The sequence below is a fragment of the Bos grunniens genome, chromosome 26 (assembly GCF_055505025.1).
Source record: "Bos grunniens cultivar Pamir isolate PY7600 chromosome 26, Bosgru_T2T1.0, whole genome shotgun sequence".
Lineage (NCBI taxonomy): Eukaryota > Metazoa > Chordata > Mammalia > Artiodactyla > Bovidae > Bos > Bos grunniens.
This window is the reverse complement of record NC_141190.1, coordinates 9,622,156-9,649,838: the sequence shown is the minus strand read 5'-3', so window position 1 is coordinate 9,649,838 and position 27,683 is coordinate 9,622,156. Positions and strand designations below refer to the sequence as shown.

Below are 27,683 nucleotides of genomic sequence, written 5' to 3'. Positions count from 1 at the left end.
GAATTGACATGATAAAAACATGATTTAAAAAGCATGAATGTCATTTACAATTTCCAATATTAGACTTTAAGTTTGTTTTCTCTGTTATTTACAAAGGTTGCATGCTTTCTGGCAGCCAGAGTATACTAAGCCTGAATGTAAACATACTAAAGACAACAAATATTTATTCAGCTTAGATTGGAGGATAAGATTTCATGACAAATAATTCATTTGGGTGCAGCAATGCAGTGACTGATGAGTGGTGCTGGATATCATATTATCTATGGTCAGGAAAAGTAGAGCCAATCCACCTCATTGGAGGCACTAGAAAAATCTGGTAGTTTGTTGAATGGGGATGAAGGACTACTCAATTTCTCATCTAAACTAGATTCATTTGCGAGTTCAATCTGTATGTAAATAAGGCACTAGCCATAAATGATGAAGTCTGGCCACATTAACATTTCACAAACTGCATTCTTCAGCTTGTCCCTTGGGATACTATGTCATCTGTGGGAATAAAAAAGTGGGCATTGGCCAAATAAACTTTGAAAACACTAAACAGGTTCACCAAAAATATGAGCTTGAATTTGTGATATAGCTTAACTACCTTTCTAGTAAAATGAGGGGGAAAAACTTATAAGATTTGTTTTATCTTAGTTTTTTAAACAGTTCAGCTTCATTTTGCCTTTTGGAATATATAATGCTGCATATGTAAGCTGTATAAACAAATCCTTGAAAAGGATGTCTTTTTGTAATGTGAAAAGTCCCTTATCTTGTTTATCCTATTGCAAAAAAGAGATTGAGTTGCTACGTTAAGAATTTTGTATATTATTTTTTTTAAGTTATCCCCTGGAAGGAATGAGGGAGGAGAAGGGGAGGAAAGGAGAGGGAACCCATCAGCAAGTGTTCTGACCCTCTTCATTCTCACCTGACACTTCACAAGCACAGCTACTGGGTAATTATGCAGGTCTAATAAAATGAACAACTTTCATTCCATGAAGCCACATGATCCCATGTGCCTGGAGATAGCCTTATGGTTTAAAGAATACTTTCTTTCTGCTTTTGTCTGTGATCTTCACAATTCTATGAAGTATAAGCCTGACTTGATCTGAGTGCTCTTTCTCTACATCATTTTTTATTAATGGATACAGTGGTCCCTTGCATATCCATTCTGTAGATGGATATAGTCTATCATTTGAAGCTATGATTTATTTTATCACAGGATACTAAAATGAGGCATGTTTAATGACTTCTCTGAGTACAACCAATTATTCTTATCCTTCTTCTTAAGGCAGAGCTTTGCTGCCCTGTGGTTTAGCCTATTTGTTTATAAAATCCTCCAAAAATGCTACAGTCTGTATGGTTAAATGTCAGATATTTCCTTTTCCTTTAAGTCTAATACTCCTTATGCCATTCTCCTGTCTTTTTTTTCCTTCCTATTTTCTTTTAATTAGTCAAATTATCCTTGAAAATGATACAGATTATCTGACCCAGAATCATGTCTTTCCTTCAAAAGCCTACTTGTGTTTGCCAATTACCTAGCTATGCTTCAAAATTCTTCATGTTAAAGGGAACCTTCCTACACTGTCGGTGAGAATGTAACTCGGTGTAGCCAAGTGGAAACAATACTGTGGAAAGTATTGGAACTGTGGAAAGCAATAAGGAGGTTCCTCAGAAAACTAAAATTAGAATTACCAGATGATCCAGCAATCCCACTCTTGGGCTCATATCAGAACAAAACTATAATTCAAAAAGATACATGTATTCCTATGCTCAGAGCAGCACTGGTCACAATAGCCAAGACATGCAAACAACCTAAATATCCATCAACAGATGAATGGATAAAGAAGATGCGGTACATTTATACGATAGAGTGCTAATCACCCATAAGAAAAAGAACAAAATAATACCATTTGAAGCAACATGGACGCACCTAGAAATTATCGTACTAAGTCAAGTAAGTCAGAAAGAGAAAGACAGATACCATATGCCACCACTTATACGTGGAATCTAAAATATTACACAAGTGAACTTATCTATAAAACAGAGACAGAATCACAAACATAGAGAACCGAGTGGTGGTTGCCAAGGGGAGGGAATTAGGGAAAGGATGGAGAGGGAGGTTGGGGTTAGCTGATGCAAGCTTTAACATATAGAATGGATACACAACAAGGTCCTGCTGTATAACACAGAGAGCTATATTCAATATCCTATGATAAACCATAATGGAAAACAATATAAAAGAATATATATAGTGTAACTGAATCACTTTTCTGTACAGTAGTAATTAACACAGCTTTGTAGATCAAGTATAATTCAACTTAAAAAACCGTCATGTTCATTTTTTATAATAGCCACAACTGGAAACAGCCCGGCTGTCCATCACCCGGTGACAAGATAAACAAAATGTGACATATCCATGCAATGGAATACTACGCAGCCATAAAAAAGAATGAAGTAATGATGTCAGGGTAGAAACAGCAGTGACTGCAAATGGGCACAGGGGATCTTTTGGGTGTGATGAAAATGTTCCAAAATTGGATTGTGGTGAGGGTTGCACAATTCTGTAAATCTACTCAGAATCTTTGCCTTGTATACTTATTTAATAAATTATATTAATTTCATGATATGTAAATTTATTTCAATAAAGATGTTTTTAACAACGGTCCTTCAGATCTTTATTCTTTGGTAAAAACCTGGATTTGGCACATCTCGTCCTCTTATTCAGAATCTCTTCAAATTCTTGTAGTGATTCCAAAATGCACAATTTTTGTCTATGACTAAGACTGTACACAGGAATTCATTTTGACTTTAACACTTATTCTAAGTATAAAAAGCATATCTTATTTGGTATTTTTTATTTTGATGAGACTGTGGTAAGCATGGTTTCAAGAACTTTGAAGCCAGGCCTGAGTTGTATAATGTTCATGAATGCTATAGTTGAGGCTCTAAGAAATATGTGCGTAAATAAAATGTGGTATTTTCACATGATGGGGTATTATTATTATACAGCAGGGCTTTACAACCTCAGCACTATTGACATTTTGGGCTTTTGCTGCGGGAGGCTGTCTTGCGCATTATAAGATGGTTAGCAGTAACTTCCCTCCTTCCCTGGTTGTAACCTCGAGAAAATGTCTCCAAACAATGCCAAATATCCTGAGGAGAAAATCACCCTGACTGAGAATGACTGCTATGCAGCACTAAGGATGAACAAATTCCAACCCCACACAAACAGTACGGCAATATGGAGGACTCTCAGAAACATAACTTGGGGCAAAAGAAGCCATATAAAGAGTGTATGGTATACCATTCTATTTGTACTCTATTTTGTACAAGCAAAAATAATCAGATGATTACCTGTGGAGGAAGAGTTAGCAATTGAAAGGGGCTTCTGGGATTCGGATAGTATTCTGTTTCTTAATCCAGGTGCTGGATTAAGATACACAAGTATATTCACTTTATGAAAATTTATAGGGCAGAACACTTAAGATTTATATATTTTCATATACATATACTATACTTCAATAAAAAGTTTAAAAATATGGGCCACTGCTGTGGCTGCTGCAAAAAAGAGGGCATTCAAGGTGACTGAGAAGGGGCTCAGCACCTTTCTAACAGGACGCTGATTCATCCCTTCACAGACCCACCGTGACTGCTCTGGGCCCACCCTGAACTCTAAGACACAAGTCCAGTGTGTCCCACGGATGAATGAAAGCTTGTTCCTGGGCTACTTTGATATCCAGGTGCCAAAGCCAAGAACGTCTCTCCCTCCTCATCACCCATTTTCAATTCATACTTTGCAAAGGAAAGGCCTAAAACTGATTTCAGTGTGAAATTGAGCTAAATGAAGCCAAATAAAGGAAGCACTTTCTTTAGCATTCACTCCAGTGCTAAAGAAAATAATGGGTCTAATCCCCCAAACTGAGAGTACTATAAATGCCCAAAGTGGCAGCTCCTGTCGTCTGTTGCAGTGGGGGAGAAGCAGTTGGGATTCATGCACGCTCTTACTCTTGGTTGGGGCTCCTCCTGACCAGTAACTTACCCTTATAGTAGGGGACCAGGTGCAGAGTGCAGTTTGTGGCCATTGCATTCTTTGATTGAGGTAGTTAAATGAGACCAGATCTGGGCCTAGTAATGTGACCAATGACTAACGAGTTCACACTCCACACAATTTATCTGAGAGGCTCAAACGATCAAGAGCTACTGTTAGTCTTCAGACCTCACATATGGGAACTGCCCTGGTGGTCCAGTGGTTGAGACTTAATGGCACAGGTTCCATTCCTGGTTAAGGAACTAATATTCTGCATGCCGCACCGAGTGGCCAAATGTATGTGTATATATATACATTTATAAAATATATAAAATATCTAACCCCCCCAAAAAAGCCCATAAATGTATATGAATGCACAATATTACAAATAAATAAGAGATTCAGATAATTCTCCATTGTTCTCTTGTGTCTCTGCCCATCTTTTGCTGTGCAGAGTGTTAATTGCTTTTTATTTCAGATTATCTTTTCATTGATGTTTGTATAGTGAATAGTCTTGGTTGAGAGAGATAACATCCCCTCCAGAACAAAGGGCGAGTTTTGTGTGTGTGTGTGCTCAGTCATTCCAACTCTTTGCGGCCCATGGACTGTAGCCAGCAAGGCTCCCCTGTCCATGATCTCATGGCAAGAATACTGGAGTGGGTTGCCACTTCCTACTTCAGGGGATCTTCCCAACCCAGGGATTGAACTGAGTTTCTTGTGTCTCCGGCATCAGCAGGCATATTCTTTACCACTGAGCCACCAGGGAAGCCCAGCCTCCCTACTGCCCATCATAAAAAAGATTCAGGTTCCCTTCACTTACAGTTTCTTTCCTGTAATACAACTCACTGCTTGTGCAGGTATCCATCTAGATGCATGCCCCTTTTGGGAGATGGGGGCAAGAGAAACCAACACAAAAGCTGATATTCATGATTGCTGTGCTGTAAGTAATAAAGCCCTTGGTCTCTGACTCAGGAGCTGTTTCCTGCCACTATCCATGAAATTATGGCAAGGTAATTAGACTGCAAGTGGGATAAAATCACAGACCCTTCACAGTTCCTGACTATATATACATTATCTAGAAAGATAGATAAATACAGCTTTCTCCTTTTGAAAAGTAAATTTCCTACCCAGACACTCAGTTATCTTTGCTGAAGGCAGTAATACTATTAATTTACTATGTATCCTTCCAGGGATATTCTATGTGCTTATAACTATATACGTCTTTTTTCCTTTTTCTCCCAAATGTAACCAGACACTCTTTTGTATCAGGCCCTTTTTACTTAGTAAAATGCTTAGAAATATTTCCAGATTGGTATAATTCAGGGATACCTCATTCTTTTTAAACAGTGGCAAATTAATTTGTACTATGTATATATTATAGTAATAACAGAAGAGTACATAGTATGTACTTAAACAATCCTCCTATTGATTGATATTTAGGCTGTTTCCAACTCTTTGTTTGGAGAAAGCAATGGCAACCCACTCCAGTACTCTTGCCTGGAAAATCCCATGGGCGGAGGAGCCTGGTAGGCTGCAGTCCATGGGGTCGCAAAGAGTCGGACACGACTGAGCAACTTCACTTTCACTTTTGACTTTCATGCATTGGAGAAGGAAATGGCAACCCACTCCAGTGTTCTTGCCTGGAGAATCCCAGGACGGGCGAGCCTGGTGGGCTGCCATCTATGGGGTCGCACAGAGTCAGACACGACTGAAGCGACTTAGCAGCAGCAGCAGCAGCAGCAGCAATATATAAGAATGTTGAAGAAGAATCTCTCACACATTTGCCAATATAACATGTTAAGTTTTTACCTGTGCCAGTCTGATAGGTGAAAAATTCAATCTCATACTTTTAATTGGTATTTCTTATAATAAATGAGACTCAGCATCTTATCATGTATTTAAGAATCATTTGCATTTCCTCTTCTGTGAACTTCATATTCTTTTCCCACAATTTTTTCCTTATTATATTGTTGATAATTTAAAATATTGAATTGTAGGAATGCTGTATATTTTGAAAAACAGAACTATGTCTTCTCTGAGTTATAAAATTTCCCACAGGTTGTTGTTTGTCTTTTGATTTTATTTTAATTAAAAAAAAATTTTGTATGTGTATTTGTGTGTGTGTGGTATCTGAATTTGTGTCACACTTAGAAACGTCTTCCCAGGTGAAATCATAAGATTCATATTTTTTTCTTGTAGCTTTTTGGTTTTATTTTTTACGCTTAAACCTTTGCTCCATGAAGTCTTATCAAAATTAATTCATTAAAATGCTTATCTATATTCATAAGGCTAAGCATAGCTTTTATTTTTTTATTTTTAAATTTATTTTTTTTAATATAAATGTATTTATTTTAATTGGAGGCTTATTACTTTACAATATTGTATTAGTTTTGCCATACATCCATGGGTGTACACGTGTTCCCCATCCTGAACCCCCCTCCCACCTCCCTCCCCATACCATCCCTCTGGGTCAAATAAAAGTCTGTTTTCTCAACTCTGTGATCACATTTTTAAAACGTTCATCCTTTGGCAGGTACAGATCTAGAATCAGCCCTAGATAAGGACTGGTTCAAAGTGCAATCCACATGCCTGTGTATAACATAAACCTTATACACTGCATAGATAATGTTGTCCCATAAACAGATAGCAGATAGCTCTCCCAGAGTAACTTGATAGAGGGATTCTACTCTACAAAACTTTGAAATTATATTGCCTGCAAAAATGAAGATGATCTAGAAGGGAAACACGGCTCTTTCTTGGGGAGGCAATTCTCCATGCTGATTTTACACAGGGATGGTGAGAGGGCTTAGTGTAGAATTCCCTTTTCTTCTCTATCCTGGTTACTAGAGGCCAAGCCAGTTAATCTATGTCATTTTTGACTCTAAGATATTCTGACCTGCTATAGGTGAAGTTTATTTTCTGTCCTGATAGTTTTAAAGAGAATTATAGGAAAAGGAGAATTTGAATTTTGTTATGTTTAATATATATGGACACATTGTTTTCAAAATTGTTGTTCAGTTGCTAAGCTGTGTCCAACTCTTTGCACCCCCATGGACTGCAGCATGCCAGGCTGCCCTGTCCCTCACTATCTCCTGGAGTTTGCTCAAACTCAGTTGGTAATGCCATCCAACCATCTAATCCTCTGTCACCCTCTTCTCCTGCCCTCAATCTTTCCCAGTATCAGGGTCTTTTTCAAAATGTTATAACCAAACTTATTTCAAAATGAGACAGAAGGAAAGAGAAGGTACATGGAAGCTCCTGTCATAAAGAAACCAACTGTAGATCAGAAAACCTGCCATTGATTGAAGAATTGTCATTAGCAGGGGAAGGGATAAATTAAGAATTTGGGATTAAAATATATACTTCCTCTATGGCTCAGCAGGTAAAGAATTCACGTATGATGCAGGAGACCCAGGAGATATGGGTTCAATCTCTGGGTCAAGAAGATCCCTTGGAGGAGGAAATGGCAACTCACTCCAGTAATCTTTCCTGGACAATCCCATGGACAGAGAATCCTGGTGGGCTACAGTCCATGGGGTCGCAAAGAGTCAAACATGACTCAGTGATAGTATTAGAATATATACACTGCCATATATAAAATAAATAACCAACAAGAACCTACTGTATAGCACAGGGAACTATACTCAATATTTTGTAGTAATCTATATGGGAAAAGAACCTAAAAAAGAATATATATATATATATGCTTCCCTGGTGGCTCTCTCTCTCTCTCCCCACCCCCCACTGTATGTGTGTATATATATATATATATATACATATATACACATAAAACTGAATCACTTTGCTGCACACTTGAAACTAACACAACATTGTCAATCAACTATACTGCAATAAAAAATAAATTAGAAAAAAAGAATTGCACTAGCTTGAGTCATATAATCTTTTTAAACCTATTATCTATATTAAATCTGTTTTTTTCCCCTCTCATTTACTGCATTAAGAATGAATAATCTCTGTGAAGATGTGTTATATAAGGCAAAGCATTATTAATTTTTAAGCTCAATGAGATATATGCTGCTGCTGCTGCTAAGTCGCTTCACTTGTGTCCAACTCTGTGCGACCCCATAGATGGCAGCCCACCAGGCTCCGCCATCCCTGGGATTCTCCAGGCAAGAACACTGGAGTGGGTTGCCATTTCCTTCTCCAATGCATGAAAGTGAAAAGTGAAAGTGAAGTTGCTCAGTCGTGTCCGACTCTTCGCGACCCCAGGGCCTGCAGCCTACCAGGCTTCTCCGTCCATGGGATTTTCCAGGCAACAGTGCTGGAGTGGGGTGCTATTGCCTTCTCCGAGATATATAAAGTTGATCAAAATCCTTGATCAGGCAAAACAAGGCAAGAAGTTTATTAGTGTGGGTGAAAAAGTCAGGATGGTTATAAATTAATTTGATTCATTTTAGTAAGTTGATTCATTTAGTAACTTCCCTGGTGGCTCAGATGGTAAAACATCTGCTTACAATTCGGGAGACCCAGGTTCAATCCCTGGGTAGGGAAGATCTCCTGGAGAAGGAAATGGCAACCCACTCTAGTACTCTTGCCTGGAAAATCCCATGGATGGAGGAGCCTTGTGGGCTACAGTCCATGGGGTTGCCAAGAGTCGGACATGACTGAGTGACTTCACTTTCTTTCTTTAGTAAGTTCAGATGATAGGCATGAAATATATAAATGAACAGCATTTCTGCTGATGAGGTCCTTATATGTATATCCCAGAAATGTTGGATTTATGCTGGCAAATCACATGGAAAGGCAGGCTTATTTTTGGAGAGTTCTTCCAACATGGATCTTTAATATTCAAAGCCATCAAATGTGACAAGAGACTCTTTTTAGATTTATTCCCATTGGGACACATTAGGTTCAACAGTAAGGTCTAGAGACTTGTATTATTAAGAATTATAAGCTACTTACTAAAATAAGTCACTCTCTTAATTGTGATTCAGGAATGGGGCAAATGTCCAGGGATAAATTGTAACCACAGCCAGGAACAACTAAGAAAGAACGATCTTCAGGTTTTTCCAGAAAGCTGTCTGTTCATTAGGTAATGTTAAAATAGGACAAGGATGGCAAGTTTTTAAATATTGCAGCTGTACTATTTAATTTTAAATATTCCATGAGGAATGTGGCCATCACAAAAGTCCGAGTTAGCTCGTAAATGGCCTAGCATTTTTTGGGGAAAAAAAAAATCTTTAAAGAGCAAATAGCATTCTGAAGTAGGGAAAACCCATCTGTTACTAGCTAGCTGGAGGACCTCAGGCATGTCTCCATGCTCCACATTTGTATGGGGTAGGACGTAAGCTAGGCGATGGTTCTCTAGCCAGGCCAGACCAAGGAACCTCTTACCCAAGTTTTGAAGAACCCCACGCAGACCAATTCAATCCAGTTCCCTGGGAGTGGTGTCTAGGCATCAGTATTTTGTAAAGTTTAGCAGAGTTGAGAAACACCAGACTAGATAATCTCTAAGGTCCTCCTCAGACCTCAATAAAATAAGGAGAGAATTCAGAATTCCAGTACAACAAAAGGAACAGAAGAAAACATAAAAGTCATGCATTGTAAAGCAACTCCTAACCAGGGATGTACAACACACAAATATCAGCACAGAATGAGACTTTCAAGTGAACTGTGGCTTCATGAACAAAAAAATATGCTCATTAGTACAGACACCATCAACAAAAACATTCAGAACAGAACAATAGGAAAAGTATTATGTACTTAACATCTGGCGGTATTTGTATTTTTTATCCAATTCCAGATTTATGAAATATGAACATGTCCACCTCTGACCATTCAAAGACTCAAAGCTCTTTCCAATACAAACTAAAAATCAAAGAGTGCGAAGCGGTAGATTTTTTTTAATACTTATTTATTTATTTGGCTGCCTCAGGTCTGAGTTGTGACCTGTGGGATCTTTGCGTGTGGCATGCAGGCTTAGCTGCCCCTTGGCATGTGGGATCTTAACTTCCCAACCAGGGATCAAACTTTAGTCCTCTGCATTGGAAGGCGAATTCTTAACCACTAGACTACCAGGGAAGTCCCCGAAGTAGCAAATTTGTAATTCCTCACTGAAAAATGTCAAGAGTTGATGTGGCAAAAGCCAAGAGATTATTTTTATGAAGATTTGTACATTCCTTGCTTAATTGATGAAAGAGATAATTCTAAATGATGACAGCCAGAATCAATACTAAGTCTAAGATTAGGACTAAGCACTGCAGGTTGATTCCTAAAAGTGATTCATTTGAACTGAGCCTCAAAAAAATAAAAAATAAAATAAACCCCTTCCCTCATATGGATCTTCTATCATGGATTTTAGCTAACAAGGGCCTGAGTTTCTAAACTGCTTATTAGACATGAACCTTGTCTGGACTTCTGTGAACCCTCTGGAACTGCTTGTAAAAACTGTGTGTGTGGGCCTACATGGGTGTGCCCATGTACAGAACTTTCTTGTCCTTTTAGAAGAATTCCTTTGGTGGTCTATTGCCCCTTCTCAGAAAAATGTTTTTAAATGCATAAAATAAAACACAAAGGATTGCAAAGGAAAAAATGAATTACAGTTATCAATTAAGAAAAAATTACAGGGTGGTAATAAATACACTTCTTTATCAGGATATTAAATAAAAAGATCCTGATGTTTAGATGGGCAGCTATAATAATTATCTTATTTTCAGAGAAATAAAGAACACAGAAATTTTCATGACATCAGACACATAAGCAACAACCTATGGGATCTGAAAATATCTGTGCCTTCTATTGCTGACATAATCACAAGCACTATTAATAATGTGATGATTTGTTGTCTGTGATCATCACTGAAGGCGGTGATAAATTTCTATTATAGGTTATAAAAATAATTTCTCCATCCAAGTTCACAACCCTCCTAAGTCCTCTGGACTCTAGATGAACATCTGATCTATGTCTTTATCCAACTTCAGGGGGTTTGCTGATAAGCCTGCAGCAAGGACAGATCATTAGGCCACAAAGCACTTAATAAGCATTTTCAGGATTGGTTTCCATAAGGTCCTACAGACACAGAGCCCTGGAAAGTCATAGAACAGTAGGGAAAAGGTGAAGAGTTCTCTTCGATGAGACCATAAGGAATGCTCTGTGAGTTTCTGGAGCTGAAGTTTCAGTACATCTTATTTTTAATTTAATATACATATATTTTTAAAAGATTTTTTTACAGTCTATTGAATTTGTGACAATATTGCTTCTGCTTTATGTTTTGGATTTTTTGTCCATGAGGCATAGATGATCTTAGCTCCCTGACCAGAGATCGAACCCATACCCACTATATTGGAAGGCAAAGTCTTAACCACTGGACTGCTAGGTAAATCCCTTTAATATATATTTTAATGTTCTTAATATATGTGTCGTGTTTAATATACGTTCATGACTTACTAGATCCATATAGTATAGCACAGCCTCACCTCTGAGCGGACGTGGAAAAGAAAAGAAAAAGCAACACAGGGCCATAAAGTGAGTGATACCAAGCACGAAACTGGCACAAAAATAGAAAATGAGCCACAAACCCACTTCCGAGCTTTCTGGCAGGCGGACTGACCTGGACAGTCATGGAATGTACAGGTCCCAAAGGATTATACAAAAAAAAAAAAAAAAAGAAATCCTCAGAAAAAATACAACCTTTCTGCTATTGATACTAAGACTGAATAGAAATTTCTTCCACAGATATTTATAAAGAGTATATCATGTGTTGTAATTAGTGAACAATATTTTCAATGGTATCATTAATGGAGACATAACAATGAGTTCCCCAGAACTTTTTAAAAATCATTCTTAGCTTACAGGTTATACCAAAATTGTGTGGGCTGGATTTGGCCACAGGACTGAACTTCTTAACTCCTGGTCTACAGGATCAAGTTAGATATCTCCTTGACTCTTGTATCCTTCACTTTCCTCAAGCCCCTGTCTGTATCAGCTTTTTAAGGTAATAACTCTTTCTGTATTTTATAGCAACTATACACAGATCCAAGCAGGGTGTTATCATGTAGACATACTTCAAAATTTTTATGTCTCATGGAAATAAGAAGGTAATCCAGCATGAATTAGCTGCAAAGAAATGGTTTAGTTTCCAGTCTCATTAAAATAAACATATACATCACATCAAAATAAAGGTAGAAAAATTTTAACGTATAACCTTCTCTATTTCAGGGATCACATGCTAGTTTTGTAGGTAAATGTAAAAAAAAAATGGGTATAATGAGCTGAATCACTTAATTCATCTATTATAGTGTTTACAGCACCAGCCTTCAAAAGGAAAATGAGGCTGTATGGTGTTTCACAGCACACAATCATCTTGTGTGATCACAATAAGAAAGACTTCATTCCAAATATCATTCAGGTGTCCCTGAGCTTCTCTCTGTTCTGAGACTAAATGAAGTACTAGGCCAACTAAACTTGGCAAGCTTGGGTTGTCTCTATTATTATATGGGCTCACAAGAAGGCCTTAGGGAATTTTTAACATCGCTTTATTTTAGTAAAGATTTATAATACTTATACCCACCTATTCCAGAGAGTTGCTAGGATAATTAAGAAGAATTCATGAAAAAGCCTTGATGAGTATGATGAAAGAAAGGTATCATGAATACCCAGAGGAACCTCGCTGTAATTCTGGGAGGTGGCAATTACCCTCATGGAAACACAACACATACCAAATGGAGTCCCCTAGAAATGTGTAACTACCTTCAGAAGACGCTCTGAACCACACAAGTATAGTGTTCAGCACAGGTCTTAGCTGCCCTTCTAAACACTAGCCCTGTAAATGTTCCGCTGAAGGCTGTGTTTCATTACCTCAGTGTATTTTCTTCATATTCTTTTGCAATTTGTTCTGGTAATGAGCCTGTGTATACGACACAGGCTCCTTGAACCATGAAAGATTAAAATTCTGTGCTGAGCTGGGGAAATGTCAGTGAAACCTCTAGTACATCTAGAGAACAGGCCCGTAGCTTGTGGGGCTTTGGGAACTTGTAACTCATGAATGCTCAACTGTGCAGCTCCCACATAATGAACAAGGCCAGGTCGAGTTACATGTAAGTCACTGTGATTATTTCTAAGGACACTTATTCCTGAGTATATGCATTCACCCACTAGAACACTGAAGCTTTGTATTATTGAGGTGAAATGCTGGGTTCAGTTCCAAACACTACCATTCTAAAAATGGCTGCAGAGCCTCCTCCAGACTAACATTTATTGCCTTTTAACAGCATTTGCTCAAATCCACATCTTTTAAAGATTACACACAACATTCCAAAAAGCCCCTGAGGAAAGTCGCTTTCAAAGCGACCGCCTCATCTTCTCAGTTTCTTTACTGCGTTCATCTGCATCCACAAAGACAGTTTACATGTATGTTTCAATCATCAGAATAATCTTCATTTTGACAATTGTAGCGTACATGACATCTGTTACATTAACAGATGAAAGAGATAAGAATGATTGAAAACAGGGCCTTAGAATTAGGAGGGAGTCAGCCCTGCCACTTGCACTGGCACCTCCTAAGGCAAGCTATTTCATATCAGTAAGCTTTACTGCCAGAGAAGGCAACGGCACCCCACTCCAGTACTCTTGCCTGGAAAATCCAATGGGTGGAGGAGCCTGGTAGGCTGCAGTCCATGGGGTCGCTAAGAGTCGGACATGACTGAGCATCTTCACTTTCACTTTTGACTTTCATGCATTGGAGAAGGAAATGGCAACCCACTCCAGTGTTCTTGCCTGGAGAATCCCAGGGATGGGGAAGCCTGGTGGGCTGCCATCTATGGGGTCGCACAGAGTCGGACACGACTGAAGTGACTTAGCATACTTACTAAGCTGTACTGCTCTCAACTATAAAATGTGGATAAGAACATTAACTACTCCATAGGTTACTATGAGGAGGACATGAGGGGCTGCATCGAAAGTCCCTGAACAAATGTTTATTCCCTCCTCCTATTTAGAAACCTAGCTGGACCAACAAGTTTCCTTCCTCAACCTTGAGGGATCTAGCTACCATATGACCCTGCAATCCCACTCCCGGGCATGTACCCAGAGAAAAACGTGATCTGAAAGGATACGTGCAGCCCAATGTTGATTGCAGCACTGTTTACGACAGCCAAGACATGGAAGCAACCTAAACGTCCATTGACAGAGGAATGGATAAAGAAGATGTGGTACACATATACAATGGAATATTATTCAGCTATTAAAAAGGGTGAAATAATGCCATTTGCAGCGACATGGATGGACCTAGAGAGTGTCATGTTGAGTGAAATAAGTCAGAGAATAAGATACATCGTTATGACATCCCCTATATACAGAATCTACAAAGAAATGATACAAATGAACTTCTCTACAAAACAGACTCACAGACTTAGAGAATGAATTTATGGTTGCTGGAAGAAAGGGTGGGAGGAAGGGATAGTTAGGGAATTTGGGATGGACATGTACATACTGCTATATTTAAAATGGATAACCAAAAAGGTCTTACTGTATAGCACAGGGAACTCTGCTCAATGTTATGTGGCAGCCTGGATGGGAGGAGAGTTTGGGGGAGAATGGATACATGTATATGTATGGCTGAGTCTGGTTGCTGTCCACCTGAAACTATCATGATATTGTTAATTGGCTATATTCCAAAATAAGATACTTTAAAATTTTTATCTTTGAAGAAAATAATGTCAAAAATGAAAAGAAAGGGGGAGATAACACATATTTTGTATTCTTTCTTCAAAGAGACTTTAAAATGTTTGGTGTATTTGAGAGCTAAGAAAAATACTTGTATAAAGGGAAATCTCTGAAGTTTTATCTTTTTAGCCTGTTCATGTTGTCAATAAAATGGAGATTTGAGTGAAAAAAAAATAAAAGGAATACATATCATAGTGGGAAGTGTAAAGGACTTATTAAACCAGAGCCTCAACACTGAGAAGAAAATAAAAGAAACCCGGTGTTTATTATGACCGGATTTTTCCATTCACTGAACAGCTAAGCAGAGACAACACATCCTTCAGACAGAATTTTGTATCCAAGGTGTCTCACACTGTGAAACAATGGATTTTGTGGTTTAATTTCCATTTGTTACTACCACTCCTGTTATTTAAATAAGGTTGTTTAGTCACTAAGTTGCCTCCAACTCTTTTGAGACCCCATGGACTGTAAGCCCAATGGGCCCCTCTGTCCATGGGATTTCCCAGGCAAGAATACTGAAATGGGTTACCATTTCCTTCTCCAGGGGATCTTCCCAAGGCAGGGATCGAACCCGAGTCTCCTGCTTGGCAGGCGGTTTCTTTACCACTGAACCATCTGGGAGTCCCCTTTAAATGAAGTCACTAAGTCGTGTCTCTTTCGCAATCTCAGGGACAATAGCCCACTAGGCTCCTCTGTCGATAGAATTCTCCAGGCAAGGATACTGGAGTGGGTTGCCATTTCCTTCTCCTTTAAATGAGGTAACCTCTCTCTGTTAAAAGACTTCCATTTCAGCCACTACAATCACGGGCAGCCAATGCTGCTCTCTTCCCTGTGAGCATGGGCTCTGGCCCTCTTAACACCATGGTCTTCTGACAGTCTGAATCCAGGCCCTCCTAGAAGTGGTCACTGTGGCTATGGCTCAGGATTGCTGAAATCTTAAACTTTTCCAACTTATGATGACAGAATGAGACAAACTCCCCCAAACATTCCTTCCAAACATCTTGGAAACTGTCATTCACGATCTCACAATTTCCAGGCACTCCTCATTGGTCCCCAGTGAAAATGGAAGCATTATCTGGTTTGCCAACATCCTTAAGCCTTGACTTCCAGCTAGGTCAAATTTTTATTTTGTGAAAAACACACGGGTGGCCTGGTTTCCTTTTATCATCGACAAATCACAGTTACAACTTGGCTCAGGTATTAGGAGCTTTAGTGGAAACAAATCATTCCGTTCACATTTGTTGAATACTGACCCAGTGGTAAAACTAGGCAATAAAAACTATTACCCCTACTTGTTGAGTCTGAGCACAAAGAAAATTTACTTTCCAATTATTCGCTTTATGTCACCATAAGGAAAGAAATGTGTGTGACCACAAGGGTAACATGCGTTTGCAAATATGTGCCATTTCCTCTTTTTACAAAAGTGCTGGGGCATGTCTCTTAATAGAATTCATTATTACTATCTTGAGATATTAGCAGTAGGCAGCTGCCAAAACATTTCACAAATGAAACAGTAGTATATTACTAGTTGCCTAATCCTGCTGCATTTGCTTCTCGGCGTTTGTCTCATTCCCTCTATGAAATAAACAACTTATTAACTACAGAGCAGCTAATAAGATTTTAGCTTCTCCTGTGGGGAACTCTCTAAAGCCTTATTTCGGTTAAATGAGTTCCCTCCTGACTATTTGCTCACCAACTTCCTTCAGGAGACCGTGAGGACTACATGAGTTAATGCACAGGCCAAGCTGTGAAACGGTGCCTGCCACATCATAAGGGGTCAACTCAGATGATAAACAAGTCACAACACAGTAGGAATTTTCTAACAAAACATGTTCTAAAAATGGAAACTCCTGGTAAATATGCAAATTCCATAGAGAGAATTTTAATATCTATGTTTATTAGTTCTCATTCACATGGTGAATTTAAACACAATAGATGAATGTAAGTTTTTTATTTTATTTTGGTTTTTTTTTTTTTTTAGTAAATACTTCGGAGAAGGCAATGGCACCCCACTCCAGTACTCTTGCCTGGAAAATCCCATGGACGGAGGAGCCTGGTGGGCTGCAGTCCATGGAGTTGCGAAGAGTCAGACACAGCTGAGTGACTTCACTTTCACTTTTCACTTTCATGCATTGGAGAAGGAAATGGCAACCCGCTCCAGTGTTTTTGCCTGGAGAATCCCAGGGATGGGGGAGCCTGGTGAGCTGCCGCCTATGAGGTCGCACACAGCTGGACACGACTAAAGCGACCTAGCAGTAGCAGCAGCAGCAGCAGCAGCAGCAACTACTTAAAGCATTGTTGTATTAGTGACACAATGGCCCAACAGCTGTACTTATTCATACTATTTAAGAAAAGAATATTGGAACTCAGCAATTTAGGTAGATTTAGTTGGCTGAACCACACAGTTAGGTGTAACCAACTTCACGGTACTTCATGAACTTAGAAAACAATGGAAATGAATGGATTAAGAGATAAAACTGGAAATTCTACGGCAAGAACTGAGGATTCAGTGTACAACTGAATTTGCCTGAAATTTTGCCTAATATAAATTTATCTGTATTGCACACTATGCAATCATTACTATCTTTTTTTCTCTTTTTTTGATAAAATGGTTAAACTATTTGAGAAGGCTTAAGAAAGAGTGAATGAGGTTGAGGAGCTGAAGAGGGTATAAGTTGAATTTTCTAAAGAGAAACAGACTGGACCATTAAACATATTCCAAAATGGTCAATTACATTTTTTTCTCTTTTTTAAAAATTTATTTATTCATTCATTTTGGCCATGCCTCACAGCATGTGAGATCTTAGGTTCCCTGACTAGGGATCAAACCTGTGTCCCCTGCAGTGGAAGCGTGGAATCTTAACCACTGGACCAACAGGGTAGTTCATTTTTCAGACACTTCTCTCTGGTCCATGCTTTCTATCTTCAGATTATCAGAACAAGATGCTACAGCTAAATTAAAGTGTAACTGTGATTCACTGATAACCAACTTGGAAGTTTTTTGTGTTTTTTTTTTTTTAATTTATGGAAAATAGTACCCAGTATGTAAAAGAAAAGACAGAGCTACAGAAAATGGGCAAGGCCTCTTTTGAAGGGCATGCCAAAAAGAGAAAAGTGTTAGGCCTGTAGTTATATGAGGAGAGTTCCAGCTCAGTGGTGGTATCACCACCAGCTGGCCAGGAAGATGGTCATGTGCCTCAGCAAAGCTCTGTGTCTCAACCTGTATGGCTTGGAGATGAGCTCTTCATTTTCCTCCCAGAAGGAAAATGCTAGGGGTCTTAGGGAAAAAAATACATTTTTAAAGTAGGAACAACTTGAATAAAAAGTAAATAATATAAAATTTTAATTTGGGGGAGAAAAAGATTTTTAAAAATGTATGAAAAATCAGTTGAGAATTTTATTGCTTTGGCTCAAGGCCACTGTAATACTGACTGGGCAGAAGGTTGGAAGAATATAAAGTTTGTGGGTGGGGTGTTGCAATTAGAAAAAAGTAAATGCTATGTTTAGAGTAGTTTAAAGACTGTATTTGAACAATCTAAAAAACTATAATTAACGAATATAAGGCTTTGGTAGCTCTGGTAAATTATGGCAAGCACAGGTCCTGGTTGGGTCATTTAAAAAATATCTGTTGAGTAAATGAAGTGAACAAATTCATAAGTGAGGATCAGACAGGAAATAAAAAGAAAGGTTTTCAGAGCCCTTGAAGGAAAACAAAATGGGATCATAGTAGAGGACCAAAAGTTAATTCAGGTTTTTAACAGTAAGAAATATATGAAAATAAAAGTCATCACCAACATCTTAGTTACTTATTTTGCTAAAAGTTGAGAAAGCACGAATTACCCACAAATAAATGTTTGGGGAAGGTATAGATGAATGAGGTAATGGAGACAGAATCTTCACTGTAGGTGGTTTAAGTCTCCAAACAAAGTATGCAAATAATTTTTCAAGCCCACACTTGGCACACATTAAAAAGAAAAGAAAAAGTAATTGTACTATTAGACTGGACATAGATGCTTGGTAGATAAAAATCCGTATTTTTTTAATAAAACATACAAAGATGTTAACTATATATTTAAAACAAATACTAACCTAGCATAGAAATGATCACTTTTCATGATTAGCATTTGATATATTTTGGGGAAGTTTTATAACAGGTAACTTTTTTTTTTTTTTTTACCAAAATTTATTTGGTGCTAGACAGATTGAGCTTGCCCTGTTTATGCTGCAGTCATGTTTTCACAATACCAGTAATAGCAAAATCCACTTTAGGAGTAAAAGTAAAGTGCAGAAAGAGCTTCTGATTAGATTTTAAAGGAAGTCACAGCAGCCAACTGATGAACGTCAGTTTACACACCATGTGTTATCAGAGGCAAGAGGTCAGGTTTTAATACAATGGTTCTTTTGCAGATAGAAAAAGATATTTCCATCTTGTGTGCCAATTTATTCTAAATTGAAAAGAAATATTTAATGATCAAAAGGCAGGAAAGAGGAACAAGAAGACCACATTTGTAAGGAACCCAATGTTAATGTTAAATAACCTTTCTGGAAAAGCTCTATTTAATATTTATTAGAAGCAGAAGGAGCTCAGATGCCAGTGTGAGTCTGAGAAGGGGAGTGGTGTTCTGGGCCCGGTGCTGGGCTTGGGGTAAGAGGAATCAACTAGCTTTGGGGACTCTGAAAGGAGCGGGCACTGGTTGTGCTTCTGATCTTCGACAGACCCCCTAGGGAGAGGAAGCAGGGACAGACTCGAGAGCCCCTAGAGCTGCTCAAAGTCCCAGCATGGTCACACCAGAGTAGGAGCACAGCTCTCACCCTTCTGGAAGTCAGGGGACAACATCAAGTATCTTAGATAGCCTCACTGAGTTACCCCAAGAGTTGCAGTGTAGTGACCTCAGGGTACCCACAAGAGCATGGGAGAAGCCAAGAGAGGTGTTGAACTGAAGGGGCTTTCAGACAGGAATGCACTTGACCTGGACCAGCAACTGAGGATGAGACAGGACAATGCACAGCTCTAAGGATGTCCATATAGGCAGAAACTTTAAGATAAGGTGAGCACCAACCCCCCTCTCTCCCTAGCCCAGACTTTAGCACTTTGTAGGGGAAGAAAGGATTCAATTAAATATTTCTGACTAGCAACCCAACTTAAGTTTACTTGTTCTGAAAGTACTCCTTTTATAAGTGTTATAAGGGAAAGGTGTGCTATACACATCATGCTGCTGCTAAGCCGCTTCAGTAGTGTCTGACTCTGTGCGACCCCACAGATGGCAGCCCACCAGGCTCCCCCGTCCCTGGGATCCTCCAGGTAAGAATATTGGAGTGAGTTGCTATTTCCTTCTCCAATGCATGAAAGTGAAAATGAAAGTGAAGTTGCTCAGTCGTCTCCAACTCCTAGTGACCCCATGGACTGCAGCCTACCAGGCTCCTCTGTCCATGGGATTTGCCAGGCAAGAGTACTGGAGTGGGGTGCCATCGCCTTCTCTATATACACATCATAAGTTAATGATAATCAGGAATTGAGAAAAGGCAGAGATTTTTGTTTCCACCAATGCTGGTTTTAGCTTAAACCATCCAAACTTTCCATAAAAACAAATTTAAAATGCAGGTTATGGGGACTTCCCTAATAGTCCAGTGGTTAAAACTTCCCCTTCCAATGCAGGGGCTGTGGGTTCAATCCCTGGTTAGAGAGGTAATATCTCATATACCTTGTGGCAAAAAAACCAACACATAAAACAGAAGCAATATTGTTACAAATTCAATAAAGGCTTCAGAAAAATTAAAAAATAAAATTCAGGTTATAATATAAAATAACCTAATTAGAAACATCAAATAGCCAATAAGATAGTAAGGAACCACCTGGCCAAAATCTTCAGGAAAGCCAGAACCTCAGATGTAAGCAAGCACAAGGGGCTTCTGCACTGATTTTGACAACCTCACGGGGGAGGTGAAAGAGACAACAAAGCCTTGAACATACCCAAGTGCGGAGAATAAAAAGGCTTTTGTCTACCGTAAGCTGAGGTTCCTAAGAGTCACCCCCTAAAATAAGATTGAACCAGAATTAAGTCACTTCCCACTCCAAGAGACTGCAGGGACAGCTGCCTTGACACGGAAAGGCTACAAAAGGGGAGGGGTGGGGTTGGTGGGCCATGAGAACTCGCCTGCACAAGTTGGTCCCTGTGTGTAAAAGTGCAACTCAAATTGTCATCACCTGGGTGGCCTAAAAACCTTTAAGTGGTACCTTTAGGTTAAAGGGGGCTTCCCAGGTGGCTCAGTGGGTAAAGAATCTGCCTGCATTGCAGGAGATACAGGGGACACGGATTTGATCCCCAGAGTTGGGAAGATCTCCTGGAGAAGGGCAGGGCCACCCACTCCAGTATTCTTTCCCCGAGAATCCCCAAAGTGGTGCCAGAGTAGTAGTGTCACCAGGCATCTGGCAGAAACAAAAGTAGCTCCTCTGGGGTGGGGTGGGGAGGTAATTCACTCTCAGCCTCAAGAATCCCTACGGGTAAGTTTTCAGTGGTAATGATGGATTTCCAGGCGAAAATGAGCCAGCACATGAGAGCAGACAGACAAGAGGGGCTGGGAGAAATCTAACAATAGAGATGTCCAAAAACAAATTCATCCACGAATCAATTTTATAGCCTAATATGGAAAAAATATTTACTGAGCACCTACTCTGTGCCAGGCTGTATGTAAGATTGCCGAGATAACATGTCATTTCACATGTCATGAGCAAAGCACCCAAGTGATGAAAGGTTAGTTGAAATGGTATTATATGTATATTTACTTTCACTTTTTGTGTTTTCTGAAGACTTCCAAACACGAAGACAGTGCCCATTATTATTTAGTGACAGGTTTTGAAATAAACAGTAATCTAAGGCCAAGATTGACATCACTGATTCCTTTCTCAGACTCTCATTCCCTCAGGTTTCCAGGCTTGAGTTCAGTCTAATTATCCCCTCGGCAAACCAGATAACCACGCACACGAACAGGAAGACAAAGGGCTGAAAGATAAAGATAACTGTCTCAGAGACATAAAACTCATAGTTAGCTACATTTATCTTTAACGGCAAAAGTCCAAAGAGATGGTCGTGGAATAACAGCATGAATCGGACAACATTAATTTTAAGATAAATCTGGAAATAGCTGAAGCTGCAGGAAGGGTGGAGAGGAGTTGGTCTAATATTTACTGATATAAAGATTGCCTTTCTTGGCCAAGGTTGTTGACAAAATCTTGCTGATTATTTGGGTTTCTCTGGTAAGTCTGCACTGATCATCAACCTTTATCTTCTTCTTTTTTTTAATTAATTATTTATTTTAAATGAAACAAAGATGAATATTTTTAATCATAAAAGGTACAATTCACAAAGAAGATAGACATGATAAATCATTAGATACCTTAACAACAAAGAAACAAAGATACATAAAGCAAAAATCAGAAGAAAGAACTGAATCATCAGTTCAGTTTGGTTGAGTAGCTCAGTCATGTCCGACTCTTTGTGACCCCATGAATTGAAGCATGCCAGGCCTCCCTGTCCATCACCAATTCCCAGAGTTCACTCAAACTCATGTCCATCGAGTATCTTCTATTCAGCTTTTTACAATTAGAATTCAAGTCATCACCTCTCCACTTCTGTATTTGTTTGCTGTCATTAGATATTCTGATGGTTGTCATTTACTGAGCCTTTGGAATGATCTGACCTGTACATTCTTCTCCTTGCTGGGCAAACCAAGACAATATGGTGTAATACAAAATAGTAACAGTAGCGACTGCATATGGGTCTAGGACTGAGCGAGCCAGTGTTTAGGAGCTATTTACTCCTCACAGTGACTGTAAGGGGCAGGTCATTATGGATGAGAAAATTTATGGGCCTGAGAAATAGAGGGACTAAAAGGAGCAGGAACTTCAAAGTTGGACAAACTGGAATTTAGTTTCCCAACCGGGGATCGAACACGTATGTGCCCCTTGCAATGGAAGCATGGAGTCTTAACCACTGGACCACTGTTGAAGTCCCTGGACAAACTTGAATTTAAATCCTAAACTGCTGCTGGCATTTCTCCTCTCCTAGAGGTGAGGCTCCATTTTCTGGGTAAAGGCTGCTGTAAGGATGAGGCAAAGGGCCTGGCCTCTGGGAAGTACTTGTTTCTCCTTCCTTCCAGTTGGAAATTCATGTCTTGCCTCACACAGTATCTTCAAATAGTTTTAAAAGTAGCCACTTCCAGGAAGATAATGTGATATTGTACAGAATCTTTAAAATAATAAAAGATGAATAATGGCTTACATTTATGGGGAGTTTTAACTTTTCAATAGCTCTTCACTCCCTCCCAAACACTGGCTGCTTTGACCCTTTGGGAAATACTTTAATATCTCAGTTGACTTTCTCAGAATTTTCAGATTGGTTGTCTCCAGGACATAATAACATTGTCTGTGGACCTTGAAAAATGCTAATCCAGGAAATGATTCAAGAAGAAAGGACCAGGCCTTTGCGTCTCTTTCCATCCTCTGGCTCTGTCTGCCTCCTTCCTTCTCCTGGGATTGATGTGTGTGTCAAGGGGATGGGAGGTGGCCAAGTTCGGAGGGAAGTCAAGGGTAGCGGGGAGGGCTGTGACACCTAGCTGTCTTTGGTTTCCATGGTAAAGATGCCTAACACAGCAGGAATGTACTACCTTCCCTCATAACAGAACTTTTCCTTTTTTATTTTTTCAAGTTTGTGAGAAAATTATCTTACATTCTCACATTTAAACCAGAACTACTTACTCTTCTTAGAGTGGTCTGAACTGAAAGGCTATATTCATCCAGAGAGTGAGGAAAAAAAAAAAAAAAATCTGGGGACAATGTGTTCACCCTAGTAGACTGTCTGGCACACAGTAGGGGCTCAACAAATATTTAGAGTGACTGCAGTCACTGGGGTGTGAATTGACATCCTCAGTTGACAATACAGAAAATAAGGCAATGATTTCTGTGAGTTTCTGAAAAAGATCAGAAACTCAGATCACAGACTCACTTCCAGGAAAGCTTCCTAGATCAGCAAGACTCATTTCTCAAATAATTGATTAGTTCAGAGGTCGCACATGTGGGCAGATTTTGTTTTGGCCTGCAAAATTTCAAAACACAGTTTGTGTTAACATTTAAAGCTTGAGAGATTTCAGATGCATTTACAGCTGCCTCGTTTTACCCAATAGGATCTATCTGGCGCTTTGGGGGACTTGTACTGGTCCCCTGGGTTATAATCATGTCAGCTATATAAAAGTTCCCAAGCTGTGCTAGCTGTTTTAGGTGTTAATTTAATCCTATGCAGAACACACAAACACACCTCAAAAAAAAAAAAAAAAAACAAAAAAAAACAGAGGGTTCTAAATGCCTAAGTACAAAAACCAAATCCTCTGGTCCTCAAGTTTCTCACTCTCTCTGTCTGTGCAGTTGCCGTGATTTGTGTATAAAGCCTCTGTTTTCAAGCCTTTCATTTCACAGGCTCTTACAGACTGGAGGCAAGAAAGGGAGAGATCACCTGCCCCTTCATTACTGATGCTTGAGAAAGCAATCTCATTTGGAAGGAATTCTTGATGCTAGCCGGAGGTAATAATTGAAACCTCACTGATAGAAGGGCTTCCCTGGTGGCTCAGAGGGTAAAGCGTCTGCCTGGAGACGGGGGTTCGATCCCTGGGTCAGGAAGATCCCCTGGAGAAGTAAATGGCACCCCACTCCAGTACTCTTGCCTGGAAAATCCCATAGACTGAGAAGCCTGGTAGGCTACAGTCCATGGGGTCACAAAGAGTCGGACACAACTGAGCCACTTCACTTCACTGCAAAGTGCCTCAGCAGCTTGTCGCTTAGAAGACACCATTTAGAATGTTACAGAAATTAATACAGAAATTAAATAGGAATAAAACACAAGTGATTTGCACTTAAGTGTTTTCAAATACAATACCAAGAGACTCCCCACTTTAAAATTGCTCCTATAAAGGGCAACAGAATCCTGACCATTCTCCCTTCTCAAATAGACGCCTCCTTCCTCCTGGGCCTTCCTGAGGGCTGTGTGGCCCCTGAAACCACAGAGCCCCCCTTTCCCTTGCGCTCAAGCCCACACTCCCAGCCTGTGTGTGCCCCCTCCACTCCCCTTCCCCAATTTACGTTTTTTCATCTCTTCTGCCACAAAAACACCTCAAAGAGATTTCAGTGATTAAGTATTACATAATAGTAATAAAACATTTATTGACCACCTACTATGTGCCGAGCACAAATCTGTTTGAGAGAGGTCAGCCCCTTCCCTGATCTCCATAATCACCTGAGGCTTTCAGTCTGGTAGTTAAAAAAAGATGAGTGTTCAGCCATCAGAGGCTGGCTTGCACACCACCCCTGGTGTGGCCCCAGTGCTGTCTATACGAGGCTCTTTCCAACTTTAAAAGAGTCTGTGATCATCGCTGCCATTTTTAAGGATGTAGAATTTACAGGAGCCCCTATCACTAAGTGGGAATGGCATTTTTCAACAACCTTCTATTTCCTACCTACAAATGGGGACGGCCCGGATTCATTGTGGATAAAACTGAACCTCCTCAAAACAGTCCGCTCATTTCACTCCCCCAAGCTGAGGAGCCCCCCACGCCACCCCACCTCCCATGGCTGAACTTAAGGTGCCATCCGATCCCAACAAGGAACTAGAACCCTGCCAGTATGTAGAAAGGCAATTTCCCTCCCTCGTCTAGATAGCCGTACTGCTGCTGCTACTGCTAAATCGCTTCAGTCGTGTCCGACTCTGTTCGACCCCATAGACGGCAGCCCACCAGGCTCCCCAGTCCCTGGGATTCGCCAGGCAAGAACACTGGAGTGGGTTGCCATTTCCTTCTCCAATGCGTGAAAGTGAAGTTGCTCAGTCGTGTCCGACCCTCAGCGACCCCATGGACTGCAGCTCACCAGGCTCCTCCGCCCATGGGATTTTCCAGGCAAGAGTACTGGAGTGGGTGCCATTGCCTTCTCCCTTTATGAACGTCTGTCACTCAAGTCCACTCCAAGGAGGTTCCGTGGACAAAACCCCAATGACTGTCCCTGACGTGTCGCCAGCGTCCAGACCTGGCAGTACCGGGGTCCCCTCAGTCCCTCAACCCCCACCGCGTGGACCCGTGCGGAGTTCATTCAAAAGAAAAGACGGGTCTAGAAAAAGTTCTCGGGGGAAGAAAGGAAATTTCCCACCTCTGGACCTTTCTCTGGATGGGGACCCATGTCTCCGGCTCCGGAGGTCTAGCCCGGTCGTGACGACCCCACCGGGCGCAGGTTCCCTGCGGCGCGGGGCGGGGAGGGACTGCCCCGCGAGGGCTGCCCCGGGAATCCCGGCTCAGCCTCTCCCTCCTGCTTCCCTCCACCCCTTCCTCCTCCCGGCGCCCCAGCCTCCGCGCCGGGGCTGCTCGCCTCCTCCCGGGGAGGATGGGATCCGAGCGTCCGGGGCCGAGAGCGGAGGAGGAAGGCAGACGACTGGCAGCCTACCGTCTTCTGCTTCTTAACCTCGGACATGCTGGCTGGCTACGGCGGTGCCCGGCGCGCTGGAACTCGGAGCCCAGCCCCTGGAGCGGAGGCTCTAGGACGATCGGGTGGCGGCGGCGGCGGCGGCGGCGGCGGCTGCCGGACTCCGGGGGAAGGAGGTATAAAAAGGCTCCACAGACACGTCGCACTTCCCTTGACCAGCCCCCTCCTCCTCCTCCTCCCGCCGCGCTCCTCTCCGCCCCGTCGGCTGGGCCAGCAGCGCCCAGCCCAGGGTACCCTGCCGCCGCCTGGGCGGGGTCCCGGGCCCAGCCCCCGACTCCCGGGAGCGGCTCCGCTGGGCCCGCCGAGGTTGGAGGCAGGACCTTGCAGCCGAAGGCGCGGACAGACACGCCCCGCGCGTAGTCGGAGGTCAAGTTCACTTCTCCCAGTTCCCACTCCCAGCGGGTGCCTGAGCGTCCCCTCACCTCTCACCCCACCCGTACGCCTCTCAAGGAAGGCTTCCTGCCTCTGGGACCTGCTTGAAACCGCCAAGCTGGTCGTCAGGGTCCTCCGTGGGCACCGCTGCCCCAGCTCGTCTTCCTGGGCAGTAATCACAGCGAGAGTTAACATTTTCTCGTCCTCACTCTGCGCTCCGCTGACCTTTGCCTTAAGCCTCCTGCACCCCTCCCCCAGGCATCGAATCCTGCCTTCTCCCGTGAAGTAGTGGAGGCTTTCAGGCTTTCTCAAGATGATATTCCAAGTGAGGGGATTCACGCCCAGGCCCAGGTCAGCCTCCACTGTTAAGTCTTTCTGCACCAGCATCATCATCGATGACGCTGATGAAGAAATGTCGATGGGCAAGGCCGGCCTGCATCTTCTGCGCCAGGCCTGGGACTGAGGGGTCTACATGCAATCACTCCTTTGGAGCCCACAATATTTTCCTCCTGCTGCAGATGGGCGGGCTGAAGCGCTGCTCCTATTCACCAAGTTGAGTAAGCAAGCCCAGCCCCTGAAAGTGGTAAACAGTAGCCCAGCGGCTTGTTTCAATCCCTGTTCCAAACCTTTTCTTATAGTACTTCCCTGTGGTCAGCAACCAGGAAGGGCCCTGAGGAGGAAAAGTACGAGAAGGCCCAGTTGTCTTGGCTTATGGACTACATCCTAGGGCTTTAAAGTTTTATCAGAGGGCAGCTCTTTTAACTCAAATATCTGGGACAGTCAAAAGGAAGGAAGGAGAAACTAGGATTAGGGACAACACCTTGAGGGCAGTCCCAAGGCCAACCCTTTGTACCTTAAGTCTGTGCACAATGTGACAAACAGATCAATGAGGGCCACACTGCCCATTCCAACTTTGGTCTTCCTTCTGTCAAAAGCTTGAAGTGATGGCCTAAGGAGGTGAGGACTGGAACTTTGCTTTCATATCCAGTTGTACTTCTGGAAGACTGCCAGCTTTCCAGACAGACACTGAAGATCTGAGTATTCGTTCATTGACTGCCCTTCTCCATGGGGAAGTGGGAAAATAAATCAGGAGTCAGAAACCTA

General features: G+C 41.3%; 1 protein-coding gene across 2 annotated transcripts in view; it reads right to left on the bottom strand.

Moving 5' to 3' along the window:
- The window catches only part of PAPSS2 (3'-phosphoadenosine 5'-phosphosulfate synthase 2), a 109,558-nt gene extending 83,148 nt beyond the window's left edge, over window positions 1-26,410 (bottom strand). The window contains exon 1 of one of the 2 annotated variants that reach the window (XM_086379240.1): window positions 26,169-26,410. In XM_086379240.1, the coding sequence (XP_086235366.1) occupies window positions 26,169-26,195 (27 nt within the window). In that variant the 5' untranslated portion in view covers window positions 26,196-26,410. Of the gene's footprint in view, window positions 1-25,877 lie in introns of both variants that reach the window. The other variant, XM_086379239.1, reaches the window with a different exon arrangement.
- Between the last annotated feature and the right edge of the window lie 1,273 nt (window positions 26,411-27,683).